The sequence below is a fragment of the Monodelphis domestica genome, chromosome 1 (assembly GCF_027887165.1).
Source record: "Monodelphis domestica isolate mMonDom1 chromosome 1, mMonDom1.pri, whole genome shotgun sequence".
Taxonomy (NCBI): domain Eukaryota; kingdom Metazoa; phylum Chordata; class Mammalia; order Didelphimorphia; family Didelphidae; genus Monodelphis; species Monodelphis domestica.
Window position 1 is genome coordinate 298,603,936 of NC_077227.1, and position 14,209 is coordinate 298,618,144.

At 38.5% G+C, this 14,209-nt stretch overlaps 1 protein-coding gene across 1 annotated transcript in view; it reads left to right on the top strand.

Annotated features, from left to right (window-relative positions):
- The first annotated feature begins 965 nt into the window (after positions 1–965).
- Positions 966–14,209, top strand: part of TGFBI (transforming growth factor beta induced) — an 88,677-nt gene continuing 75,433 nt past the window's right edge. Inside the window, exons 1-2 of the mRNA XM_001366978.4 lie at positions 966–1,330; positions 10,349–10,447. Coding sequence (XP_001367015.1) covers positions 1,197–1,330; positions 10,349–10,447 — 233 coding nt within the window. The 5' untranslated portion in view covers positions 966–1,196. The remainder of the gene's footprint in view (positions 1,331–10,348; positions 10,448–14,209) is intronic.

Sequence of the window (14,209 nt, forward strand, 5' to 3'; positions counted from 1 at the left end):
TTATTGATTTAATTGGCTGGGGTAATTTCAGGGTGCTGTCTGGGCAAAACTGAGCTTCACAAGGTCACATAATTGGGCTGCCACAGGAATTTAGAACGCCATGGATTTGGGGTAATTTCAGGATCAGCTTTGCCACCTTTCACGGTTTGCTCTTAGATCCCTGTAGCCTCTCTAGTCCCTTATAGAACTGTCAACATGAAATCTAGGAATCCCAAACTTGCTACCTACTGAGCTCTGATGAACCCCAAGTTTCCGTACTAGCTTGTAGCTTGGAGACCCCAAAGCTTGTGCTTGTTCCCTTTGCCCATGGGAATCTACCCTGAAGGGAATCCCAAGTTAGAAGTTTTAGACTGAGTGGGGGACCCTCTGGGGAATGACAATCCTAGTTGGGTGAGACTAAGCATATGCAGACCCTTCTCTTACACCCTCGCCTCTAGCTATGACTCCTTTCCCAAGCTTGAGTGGATCCTGTCAGTGTACACTCCCATTTTCTTTGTAGCTATAGTGATGTCAATCATCTTTCCTTGTCTCGGAACTCCCCAAATGGTATATGGGTTCCCCAAGTTCTTGTGTTCCTCGGAGTCCCTCCTGAGTCGGTGGCACTCCCAGGGGTCAGTGACCAGGCGTCCAGATTCTGTGCAGTCTCAGGGAGCAGCTCTGTTGTCTGTTGTCGCAACTTAGTAGCGCTAACCCCTTTTCCCTTGATTAAAGAGTGATTTTGACTAATTAATAGTTCTGTCATTAGTTTTTTCTATTTGACAGAATCTATCCAGACTTGCCTCTCAGGATTTGTATGAGTGAACCAACACATATGTGTTGGGTTGAGAAAGGGGGAGTTGCCTCAGAAAGGAGAACAAAGGAAGAGGGAAATGAACATTGCAGAAAGTTCAGGAAGTGTGTGTTGGGTGGGGTGGGAGGGGGGGGGGGGTTGCTTAGTGCAGCCTCCTCTAGATGGAAGGTACACTCCCCATCACATTACATTGCTCAGGCGCTGTGCTCAGGGCGGCTTCTCCGCCCCTTTCCAGCCTCTCCCTCTCCCACTCCCTCCTCTTTTTTAACCTTTCTCCCCCGTTGGTAGATCTCTCACTTCCACTTAGGAGCCGTCAGTGTGTCTGTGTGTGTGCGCGTGTGCGTGTGTATGTGTGTGTAGACGGAGCTCCAGCTCCGCAGCTTCTCTCCCTTCCTGTCCCAAGACCATGAAGTCCTTTGTGTGGCAGCTGCCCCTGACTCTGGCTCTGGCCCTGACCCTTCAGGAATCTCTCACAGGGCCCGCCAAGTCTCCCTACCAGCTGGTACTCCAACACAGCCGACTCCGAGGCAGGCAGCACGGGTAAGTGGAACAGAAAGGAAAGAGGGACCTGGAGGGAGAGTGAGCCAGGGGCTTCAGAAAACAAACTTGCTTCTTTTTCAGGTCATTCATTGCCTGAGTCTCCTCTATTTCTCTTTCCTCTTGGACAAGCTATTGTGGGAGTTAAATGAAAAAATAAAGATTCCCAAACTGCAGTCAACTTAAAAAGAAATTGTTTTAAATTCCCAGCCTCCCTCCCACCTAAGAAAACAAAGTTTCAGTCTCTGATCATATGTTCCAGGGCCCTGACCCTAGAACTGGCTTCCCGTTGCTCTTAGGGGGTTGCAGCCGAGTTTTTTCTGCTACGGGGATAGTTGGACTGTCGGGGAGCTGGTGTGGGAATAGGCTGTGGACAAAGGTATATTCCCAGGGGCATGAGTTGATCTTTTTAAATAAATTAATTGCCCCTATTCCTGGGGCAGGACTGGAGCTCCTGGGATAAAGAGTATATATAAGTAATCACAACTTTTTCCCTGATCAATGGAGGTTGTTAGTATTTGGAATCTCTATGTACTCTTAACTCTTTAGAGGGAAAAAGGAAGGTATTTCAACAAATCTTTTAAGTTCAGCTTATGTGCCAAGCAATGTGCCAGGCTCTGAGGTGAAATGGACAAAATTTGGATAAAGTAGGCTTGAGGAACAGATACTGATTCCGGAGTCAGAAGACATGAATTCAAACTTTACCTCTGATGCTTAACTACTTGTGTTACTTTAGGGAAGACACAACTGGCCAGATTTCCGTTGCCCCATCAGGAAAAGTAGAAGAAAGGCAGGATGGTACTGTAGTAAGAGCACTTGGAGCCAGAAGACTTGGATTCAAATCCAACCTCTCTCTTTTGTTACCTCTATAACATTGGAGAAGTAACAATCTCTCTTGCCCTCAGTTTCCTCAATTATAAATGAAGGAACTAGACCAAATGGCTTTTAAGATCCTTTCCTTCTCTAAATCTATGATTTTATGATATCTAAAACTAGAAACTTAGATAAAGCATGACCTCTATCCTTATGGAACTTAGATTACAAAGGCAGATTAACTACAATACACAATAAATGGAAATCAAAGTGAAGCGGGAGGTGTTTTCCTCCTAAGAGAAAAGTGATGGAGGAGAGGAAATATGACAGTGATAGAGGATGTGGCATTAAGACTGAGTTTTACAGGATGGATCAGAAACTCAGCAGTCTCAAGTTGGAGAGGAAAGACATTTTAGGCATGTGGAAACAGTGTGAGTAATGGTATAAAGGAAGGAAAGCTAGAATCATCCATATGCCCTCCATTAGTAGCCCTGAGAAACAGAAGAGGTAACTAAACCAGTCTCCACTGCTCCTTACACTGCAACTACCCTTAAAAACAAACAAACAAACCCTTACCTTCTGTCTTAGAATTAATACAGTGCATTGATTATGAGGTAGAAGAATAGTAACTACAAGGCAATGGAGGTTAAGTGACTTGCCTACAGTCATAGAGCTCAGAAATGTCTGAAATCAAATTTGAACCCAGGACCTCCCGTCTCTGGGACTGACTCTCAATCCACTGAGCCACCAAGCTACCCCCCCAGTTCATACTTTCCATCGAATTCTCCGTAAGTTTGGAAAGAATAGATAAATCTGTGTAGCTAACTCCTGGATGTATCTTTTCAACTTATTAACATTTGTGGCCTATGTTAAGACTTGGAAAAGGAATTTTGGTGATATGGGGCTCAGGCCTAACAGACAGAAGTAGACTTTAGAAAAAAAAATGTAATGGGGAATTTATGAACACTTACAGAGACTGTGAGAGACTTCTCTCTCTTTACCCTAGAGTACTTTCTCCTCCTCTCCTCTTTGCACTAATTATTCAATCTCATTCCAGAGTCAGGTGGAAAGAGAAGGATCTGAGACAACTTGTAGAATACAGCTCTAACACCGAACTTTGACTAAGGAATCTCTGAGTTCAAATCTGGTCTCAGACCTTTACAAATTTTGTGATCCAGGGCAAGTAATTTTACCCCAGTTAAGCTCACTTTCCACAACTGTAAAAGGTTACTTATGAGGATCAAATGAGATACTATTTGTAAAAAGCACTTAATATAGGGCCTGGCACATATTAGATACTAGTATTTACTCCCTTCCTACCCCAATCTTCTGCTGCAATGTTGAGTTAACTATTGGGATGGGAAATGGAGTGGAGGAGAGAATATTGCTGCTATGCTTACCTCTCTTCTCCTTAGAGGAACAGTAAGGAAGAAACTTTCTTTCCTCATGACTTTAGTGTCTTGTGTTAACCTTCCAGAGCTTTGGAAGAAGCTTCTGAGAAACTATGTTTAAGCCTGAATTTAAATGCAATGTCCTTATGACTCTTCTGCAGTCTCATGACCAAAAAACTTAGTCACTGGCCTGAGAGCACAACCCAAAGGCAAGTATGCAGAGTCTGGGAAACAGCTAGCAAGTCTGGCGTAATGTGTAAGAGAGTAACAAAATTAGGGGGGCTTCAAAATAACAACTGAGAAGTTTATATTTTATTCTAGAGGAATTACAGAACCTCTGAAGGTGAAAATATATCTAGTTCTAGCAAGGGGACAGGGGTTGGCATTTATAATTATCAGTGATTCTTTTCCAATAAATAATTTTAGTTTTGAACTCTGAGACTCAAGCACGGTGCTTGTAAAAAGTCATCCAGAGTTCTTGAAATGCAAAAGTATTTTGAACTCGGAGAGTCTTCATTTGTTTTTCTCTGCTTTCTTCTAACTTGTGACCCAGCCAAGATGAACTGTGGGGTTCAGCCAGAAGACCCATTGACATTTTAGCAATGAGCCCCTCTGGTTCTCCAGGTGTTCTCTTAGAAACACTAACATAACTAAGGTCCACTCAGTGCTTGGGTAAAGTTCAGGGGAACAGAGGGAACAGGGAAACGAGAAACTTTGCATTCTAAAAAGCAAAATAATCCCCCCAAAGCAAAACAAACAGCTTCCTCCCCCCAAGAGAGTAATGTCCTCCTTTTTAGCTGTGAAAGCCTCCTTCTTAGCAACTCTCAGTTCTCTTTGAGAATAGTTTTCTTGTAGTTCTAAGAAGTACAGTAAGTCTAATATCTTGTTACCCATATGTCGTTTTAGTTCCATGGTTCAATTGTGTCTGATTCTTCATGGACTGTCTATGGGATTTCTGAGTAAAGATAATAGAGTGGTTTGCCTTTTTCTTGTTTTCCCTTCACCTTTGTGTGTTATCTCTCAAATTCAACAAGTAGTTTCAAGTAATAGTTCTCTAACAGCTACTTCTATAAATTAACCTTAGTATAACATTAATTGCTGAAAGAAATATTTAGAGATTTTTTTTCTCCAAAAGACAAGAAGTTATAATTTTTATTTCTCATATGTAAAACAAGTATAATATATACATTTTTGGCTTAGCAGGAGTTGAAACAAAGCTGGCTATTGATTACATTAGCTGTGAGCCACTGTAACTAATAATTCTAACAATGTGTGTTCTCCTTTCAATTATAAAAACATAGCTACTTTGAACTACAGCTATATGTATGCATAGAAAAGTAGTATAAAAATACATTTATAAAATTACAAATATCATCTTTACTTAGAATACTGAAACAGTCAAGGTGGAAGGAAATGAGGAGTGTTGCTGCTCAAGAAGCTTTGTGATATTACAGAGCGCACCACATGATAAACTACATCGTGGTATTAACAAGATTTCTATTTTCAACTGATTCAATGAGAAAAATCCTTTAGAAAGCCATAAATTGTCTTGAAACCCTTGATATGTATATAAAGTAGCATAGTGCTTGATAGTGTGAATTTCTGTTTTTTGAATTTTCACATTAATTAAGAAATTTTAGTGTTAGCTCAAATAGTTTTTTTTCCAAAAAGATTCACTTTTACTAGATGAAAATGATTAACCTTTCTTTGGTTCAGAACATATTCCAAAACCATTCATTCCTTCTATTAGAAAGATGTTAATAAGAAAGAACCTGTAAATATTTAAAAAAAATAAGAGAAGTTTGGTTCCACTTAGGGGGGAAAAACTAATTCTATAAAGTCATTGTGGTTCTCAGGTCTCAAGATGCTCTCCTTTTATATGGCAAAGTTTGGTCTTTGCTTTATCATGATTAGAAGTTAGTCCCCCAAATCCTCACCTGCATTTTTAAACCACTTTTCAAAACTGGAATCAGTCAAATGCTAAATGCATTGGCCAAACCCAAGCCAGAGGCAGTGTAAATGATTTTGGAAACTTTGGGGCTCTGACTTGTAAAAGTAACCAAGTCATAATGGGGGCTCATGCTGATGCAGATAAGTAATAATTTCCACATTCTCTCTCTAAGTGAATACTCTAAGCTTTTCCCTTCATGATTAATTCAGCATAATCTATTAGAATCACATACAATAAATTATAGATATAACCTAAATAATTTTAGCTTTTAGTAAACCAAAAGCAAATCCCTCATTTTAATGTGAAGTATGTTATTATTCTACAGCAAAGCCAATGCAAACAAGCAGAAAAGCTAATTTCCTCTGATAGCAATGCCATTTTTATATTAATGTTGAAAAAAGCATTCCCTAACCTGTCTTACCAAATGCGTTCTTCATTCCTTAAGTCAACTGAGTTCTGATAATTTAATGGCAGAGACAAGGATAGACCAGGTCAAGTAGCAAGGATGTTTCTGTACCTTTAGGGATAGTATTTGAACTGACACCACAATATAGCCAAAAAAGAAAAGAATAAAATTAGAGCAAATTCAGGTGAGCACCAGCAGTATCTGACAAGGATGGGGAAAGGTTACTCATCTGGGCCATACTCTCATATTGTCCAGCTATATAGAAAGTGCTTCCTTCAATGTCCCCTCAAAGCAAGCTCTTCAGTCAAAAAAAAAAAAAGTCCATGTTTTCCATACCCGATTTTATAAAAGAGGAAAGTGAACTCTGATGGCAAATGCTTAACCAAGGCTACTCCCAAGGTAACCACAGCTGAGTTGAGATTTGACACTAATTCCTCTGACTCTGAATCTAACACTCTGAATGTTGGGCTTTGTGAGGGAACATAAAAGAGACACAAAATAAAATATCTACTCTTAGTAAACATGTAACATAGCTAAAGAGAGGCATGCTGTTGCTGTGGAAACAAATGAATAGCAATAGGAGACCACCTATATTAACTATTAATATCTATTGGTTCTAAATGAGAAATGGTGGAGATCAGAAAGAGAGGAAACAGGAGTAGTAATAGGAATAAGAATGGTAAAAGTGCTCAGGTTGAAGGCTGCAGAGTGGAAAAGATGAGACTCAAGGGTGATTGTAAAGGATGTTAGATTTGGACAGGAAGAAAAAGTAACTCTTCTTCATGACTGTGGAAAGGAAAACTGAAGCAAGTTTTGGACTTTCTGCCACTCAGGTGGAACAAACAGCAGTTGAAATGTTAGAGAGAAGATAGTAACAAAAACAACAGTTGGTGGGGGGAAGGGAACTTGGAGTGTGACAGTTGGGCTTGTGGGGACTTTCTTTCCTGGCCCTCGGACTGCAAGGAGTCTCTTTCCCTGTCCCTCTATTCCTGATTTTCCCAACTGTGTGTTCTACCTAGATTCCTGTGATCGTGTCATCAAACATGGATTAAAGGGGAGCAGTTTGAACTGAAAGGCTGGTCTTTAGGGGTGTCAGCCCAAAGAAACAGGCTCAACCAGCTCCTTTTCTTCCTCTTGCTGTCTACTGCTAAAGACTTTGAACTTAAGAAAACTAGCATAGATTAGCATAGACAGGAATAAAAGAAACCCTTTACCAGTCTGCAAGGCCTGACCTCAGTTCAAAATTTGAGAGAGACTCAAACCCAATCTAGGGAAATCCCAATTCCCTCTTCATGGATACCTCCCCAATCCATACTTGTTATTAAAATTAATCTTTATTTAAGTAACTGCAGTCAGATAAGAGGACTGTCATTTTCAGGGGGACGTAGACGGAGCTGAACCTAAGGATAGCCATTCAACCATAAACGGTCCTTATAGGACCCCTGCTGGATGACCTTGGTCTGGGGAAGGCTTGTCCCTCAGAAGGGTCCAGGTTTACCTGCTCTGGGGTATCTTCCACATCAATCAATTGAGATGTCCCCTCAGGCTATCTTAGTTGGCCCATAGATAGCCTCTCAGATATCAGAAGGGGATATCTTCTTCCTTTTACCTCACTGGCAGCCGTATTTCCTCTCTCCCTTTAACCTCTCCATTCCCTGTTACAAAACCTTCCTTATCCCCTGTATCCTTTAACTATTGCATGACCCTATCTAATTTTTTTTTTAAATAAACCCTTACCTTCAGTCTTTGATTGGTTCCAAGGCAGAAGAGTGGTAAGGGCTAGGCAATGCAGGTCAAGTGACTTGCTCAGGGTCACATAGCTAGAAGTGTCTGAGGACAAATTTGAGTCCAGGACTTCCTGTCTCTGGGACTGACTCTCAATCCACTGAGCCATCCAGCTGCCCTATTTAAGATTTTCTTGACAGAGATACTGGAATTGTTTGTCATTTCCTTCTCTAGTTCATTTTACAGATGAGGAAAATGAGGTAAACAAGGCTAAGCAACTTGCCCAGGATCATACACCTAGTGTTTGAAGCCAGATTTGGATAAGTCTTCCTGACTTTAGGCAAGGCACTCTATCTACTGTGCCACCTAGTTGCTCTTAAACAACCATAGACTATATGTATTAAATCATTTCTGTAGTAGTGTGAATAAGCTACATTTCAATTATCTAATAGCTTTCAAGCCATGCGTTTCTTTTTTCCCAGATAGCTAGTGAGAAAATATGGCCTATGAATATGAAATAATTTTTCTGTGTTTGAAGATGACTTACATGAAGGGAGAAGCCATGATTTTGGCCTTATCAGTAGCATTCCTTGACTTTCCAGGCTAACTGCTTTTATGTTGAGCATCTTTGGAAGTGGCTTTCACCCTATTAGCATATCAGTATTTTGGTACATTGCTGTTTTAAGATAGTAATAACTCATATTTTTATAATGAATCATGAATTTAGAAAAGAAGTAGAATATAGAAGTCATCTAGTCTCCCATTCCCATTTTTCAGAGGAATAAACCAAGATCTGAAAAGGTTAAATGATTTGCCCACAGTTACATTATAGTAAATAAACAAATTCATTTGAACTCAGGTCCTTGCACTCCAAATTTAGCACTCTTTTCATTGTTCTATGTTGTCTCTGGTTTACAAAGTACTTTTTCACAGAGTATGTGGTAGATAGTGCAAATGTAATGACTGCCATTTTTCCAAGAATCAGAATCACAGAAAGGTCCTGTGATATGGTAGGAAGGTCACTAGATCTGATTCAAGATCCTTTTGGGTCTTACTGCTGACAGTCACCAGTAGGGTGAAAAACAGGCCACTTATCCCTTCAGAGCTACAATTCTCTCATCTGTAATACAGATAATTTTTTCTGTAAATATTAGAGAGTGAATAGAGGCAATGAAGAAAATGTTCTTTGACTATTCCAGCATGTGTGGTTGTAGAAAATATTATAAAGGAGAAACTCCAAAATATATGAGCTATAAAAGTATGAAAGGCAAGGTAAGGAAAGATGTTTTGAAAGAGGAATGAGTAAAGATATATTCTCCATGTGGACAAAAAATAAAAACCTCACAACACATGTAGGTTTGAGCAACTGAATCAATATCATTTTCTAGGGTAAGGCATACAAAGAAAGAATGAAAAATGGACTCCAAGGATACAGTTTTATCTAGTGACTTTCCATTAATCACACAGCTAGTACAATGTTAGAATCGGAACCAGACTCATTATTGAGGATTTGCATCTCCATTCTCCAAAGAATGAATTATACATTCAATAGGTGAAAGCCAATGTTTATTTTCTCAATTTTTTCTCGTCTCATAATATTAATTACATTTTCTAACACTATCTAATAGTAGTGGTGATTATTTATGTACATCCTTGCTTTAATTCTAATCTTATTGGAAGTGACTCTAATTTATCCCTATGTTAAATGAATTCCCAAAGGCCACTCTGCACCCATAGAGTCAATGAAATAAGCTCCTCCGAATCAAATCAAAGTTTTGATTTGCTTTCCCCCCCTCACACCCCAGTTTTCACTGTTGACAGGACTATGGTAGACTTTTTTTAGGGCTATTCAGGTCTTAGAGGAAAACATGAAACTTCTGTGTGAAGTTTTCCTAATTCTTAGTCAATGACATGTGTTTGTTGCTTATTATGTGATGCCAGAAAAGAAAATCAGTCAATAAGCACACTTGAAAATTTTCTGATACTTGTAATGCATCATTGTAATGTAAATGTAATGTAAAAGTGGAAAAGATAAGGATTGGGAGATGAGAGGACCAAAGGCTTTTAGAATATAGGGAAACTTTAGCCTACTATATCAGGTAAAGTTTTTCCTTCCTTCCTTCCTTCCTTCCTTCCTTCCTTCCTTCCTTCCTTCCTTCCTTCCTTCCTTCCTTCCTTCCTTAGTTCCTTCGTTCCTTAGTTCCTTCCTTCCTTCCTTCCTTCCTTCCTTCCTTCCTTCCTTCCTTCCTTCCTTCCTTCCTTCCTCCCTTCCTTCCTCCCTCCCTCCTTAGGAGGATTTTTTAGTTTTGGGTCAAGACAAGACCTTATCAACAGAGTATTAGAAGTTAAGCAATTTGCTCTTGGTCACTAAGTTAATCAGAAGCAAGATTTGAACCCCTGTCTTCCTAACTCCAAGATTGTCCCTCCATCCCCCGTTCCTCTTCTCAAGATGGTTATGAAAAGAAAATGATACAATGTACAACTCTTTGTAATAAAATACTATGTAAACATCAGTTACATTTTTATCTAGTGACTTTCCATTAATCACACAGCTATTACGATGTGAGAATCAAGAACTTGAACCTAGGCTCTCTGACTGGCAAATCCAGAGTTTAGTGATCCATTGCAGTGGCTGTGAACCCAGGATCAACGTCAGCCCCAGGGAACTCTCATTTAGTTGGTGGGAATGGTTGGACTGTTTAACATCTTTCTGATATGTTTTACTTTCCTTTCAGGCCTAATGTCTGTGCTGTGCAGAAGCTCATTGGAACCAACAAGAAGTACTTTACGAATTGTAAACAGTGGTACCAGAGGAAAATCTGTGGAAAATCCACGTAGGTCCTGAAGTGGCACCTCCTAGGAATTACAGCTAAGGCTCCTGCTTGTGTGTGTGTGTGTGTGTGTGTGTGTGTGTGTGTGTGTGTGTGTGTGTGTGTGTGTATATGAGAACGCTTTTGCGTTATGCACTCTGTGAATGGAGCTGGGTTTAGGCTTAAATACTCCAAAATGTTGCTATGCACAAATAGAGAGAGAGAGAGAGAGAGAGAGAGAGAGAGAGAGAGAGAGAGAGAGAGAGAGAGAGAGAGAGAGAGAGAGAGAGAGAGAGAGAAGAGACATTTTGAAACATGTACAAACATGTTAGAAAAGTGTATACTTTTAGAATTGTCTCACCTTATTAAATTATGGGACAATGGGCCAGTTTTGATTTGCTTCCCCCCTCCCACACCCCAGTTTTCACTGTTGACAGGACTATGATAGACTTTTTTGGGCTGTTCAGGTCCTAGAGGAAAACATGAAACTTTTGTGAGAAGCTTTCCTAATTCTTAGTCAATGACATATGTGTTTGTTGCTTATTATGTGATGCCAGAAAAGAAAATCAGTCAATAAGCACACTTGGACATTCTCTGAGTATGGAGCCCTAGAATAGGTATTGTGCCAGATAGATCCAAAGCAAATGGATGATATACTAGAGTTTTTTCAGTGACTTAGTGTGCTAGTTTTGGGGTCAGAGAATCTGGGTTTGAATCTTGGCCCAACTACTTAAAGTGACTTGCCCAAAGCCATATAAGTATTAAGTTTCTGAGGTTCCTACCTCTTCATGTGTTTTGACTCCCATATTCTCTTCATTGTACAGTGTTAGCTTTGTTGGATCATAAAATTCAAAAGTAGTGCTAGCCTAAGTCCATATAGTTTTAAGAAGAGACTAGCAAATAGCTAGAGCAGCTAGGTGGTACAGTGGACAAAGTGCCAGAGTAGGAGTTGGGAAGACCTGAATCACAATCCAGCCTTAGACACTTACTGTATGATCCTAGGCAAGTCATTTAACCCTGGTTGGTCTCAGTTTCCTCAACTGTAAAATGAATTGGAGAAAGAAATGGCAACTACTCTAGTGCTTTTGCCAAGAAAATCCCAAATTGAGTGATGAAGAGTCAGAAACAACTGGAACAACTGAGCAACAGCAAGCAAAAGACTTGTTCCAAGTGGGTAGAATTGGCATAGCAATTGATGTTGAAGCCAAAAGTTAGATGTGTTATGGATACTCAACTCTGTTGCTCAGTACATGTCAAATAATACTTATTTCAACTATGGGCAAATGAAGGTTTTGTGAATTTGATGCTATCCAGAAGTAGAATAGGTAAACACTAAAGCCAGATCCAAATTTTATCATAGTTAATTCTTAAAGATGGCTAGAAAAACTGATAGTAAATAAGTCATTTTTCCTTCCTCTTTATTAGAGATCTGTGCCAGTTAAAGATGCAAATCTCTTACTTATTTTGAAGTGTTTTTTTTTCCTGAAAAATTAACAAGCAAAGCATATCTGTAACATGATCCAGGCATTTCAAGAGTAAGTGAGCAGTATCAGTGGGAAAACAGGAAAGGACTCATTTAAGTAGCACCTGGATTATATTTTGAAGGGAACCAGGGATTCTAAGAGGCAGACAAAACCTGTCAGGCAAAGATCATTTATTAAGGGCTTTCTATGTGGTAGGAAATGTATAGAGCATGTGAAATACAAAGAAAAGCAAAGAGAGTTCTTACCGCAAAGAGCTTACATTCAAATGGAAGAGAAGATATGAAAAAAATTCTCTGCATGCAAGGTATATACAGAATAGATGGAAAGTAATCTCAGAAGGGAAGGCACTAGCAGTAGGGGACCTGGGAAAGAATTTTGCTAAAGATAGATTAGAACAGAGAGTTGAAAAAAGCTAAAGTAATTTAAGGTAAAGAGGAAACGTTCTCATATTTCTAAAATGAAACATATGAATGAAGGGAATTTAGCACCGAAAGATTCAGATACAAATGGCAGAGCATAATTAGTAAAAAGGAGAAAAATCCCAAGGAGTAAAAGTTCTAAAAAGCTATGAGAAATTTTAATTTAATTTTTATTATCATGCAAAACACATTTCCATATTGGTCTTATTTCCGTATTGTAAGAGCACTCTCATATAAATATAAACCCAAAATAAAACTGTAAATACACTGATGTGAAAGATCGTATGCTTTGATTCACATTCATCCAACTCCTAACAGTCCTTTCTCTGGAGGTAGATAACATTCCCCATTGTAAGTCTTTCAGAATTGACTCAGATTATTACATTGCTGAGAGTAGCCAAATGTTTATTGTTGATTATCATACAACATTGCTGTTACTATGTACAATGCTCTTCTGGTTCTGCTTATTTCTCTATAGCAGTTCATACAGATCTTTCAAGCTTTTTCTGAAATCATCTTCTTATTTTTTATAGCACAATAGTATTCCATCACCAATATGTACAACAATTTGTTCAGCCATTCCCCAGTTGATGGAATCCCTTAATTTCCAATTCTTTGCCACTACAAAAAGAGTAGCTATAATTATTTTCATACAAGTAGGTCCGAAAGGACCTTTTTTATTATCTTTTTCAGATACAGACTCAGTAGTGATATAACAGGAACAAAAGGTATGCACTTTATTTATCCTTTGGGCATAGTTCCAAGTTGCTCTCCAGAATGGTTTGATAAGCTCACAACTCTATCAACAATGCATTTAGTGTCCCAATTTTGTTACATCCCTCCCAAAATTTATTGCTTTACTGTCAAATAGGCCAATGTGATAGGTGCAAGGGGGTAGCTCAGAATTGTTTTAATTTGCATTTTTGTAATCAAGAGGGATTTAGAACATTTTTTCATGTAATCACATTGAGAGCTTTGATTTCTTCATTGGAAAACTGCTTATTCATATCCTTTGACCATTTGTTAATTGAGGAAAGGCTTGTATTCTTATAAATTTGACTTAGTTCTCTATAGATTTGAGAAACAAGGTCTTTAGCAGAAAAATTTGTGGTAAAATTTTTTTCTCAGTTTGTAGTTCCCTTCTAACTTACTTAAAACATTACTTTTGTCTATACAAAAGCCTTTTAATGTAATATAATCAAAATTATTCATTTTACATTTTATAATGCTTTCTATCTCTCGTTTGGTCATAAATTCTCCCTTTCTCTAAAGATCAGCCAGGCAAACTATTTTATGTTTCCCTCATTTATCTATGGTATCAGCCTTTATATCAAAATAATATACCCATTTTGACCATATATCTTGGTAAGGGGTATGAGATATTGGTCAATACCTCATTTCTGCCTTGCTATTTTCTAGTTTTCCCAGCAGTTTTTGTCAGGTAATGAGTTCTTAATCCGAAATCTGGGGTCTTTGAGTTTATCAAACACTAGGTTGCTAAGGTCTTATAGGGTGTGTATCTAATCTATTCCATTGATCCACCATGTGATTTCTTAGCCAATACTAGACTGTTTTGATGATTATTACTATAAATTTTTTATGTAATTCCTGGGTTTGTCTTGGCAAATAGATTCTCAGGCATTTTATATTGTCCAGAAAGTTATTTTATTTTAAGTTTTTAAAATTTTTATTGTTTAATTAATTTAGAATCTTTTTTCATGGTTCCATGATTTATGTTCTTTGTCTCCCTTCCTCCCTTTCATGCCAACTGGAGCTAGCGATTCCACAGGGTTTTTTTTACATGTATCATTGTTCAAAACCTATTTCCATATCATTAATATTTACATTAGAATGATCATTCAAAGTCAACATCCCCAATCATA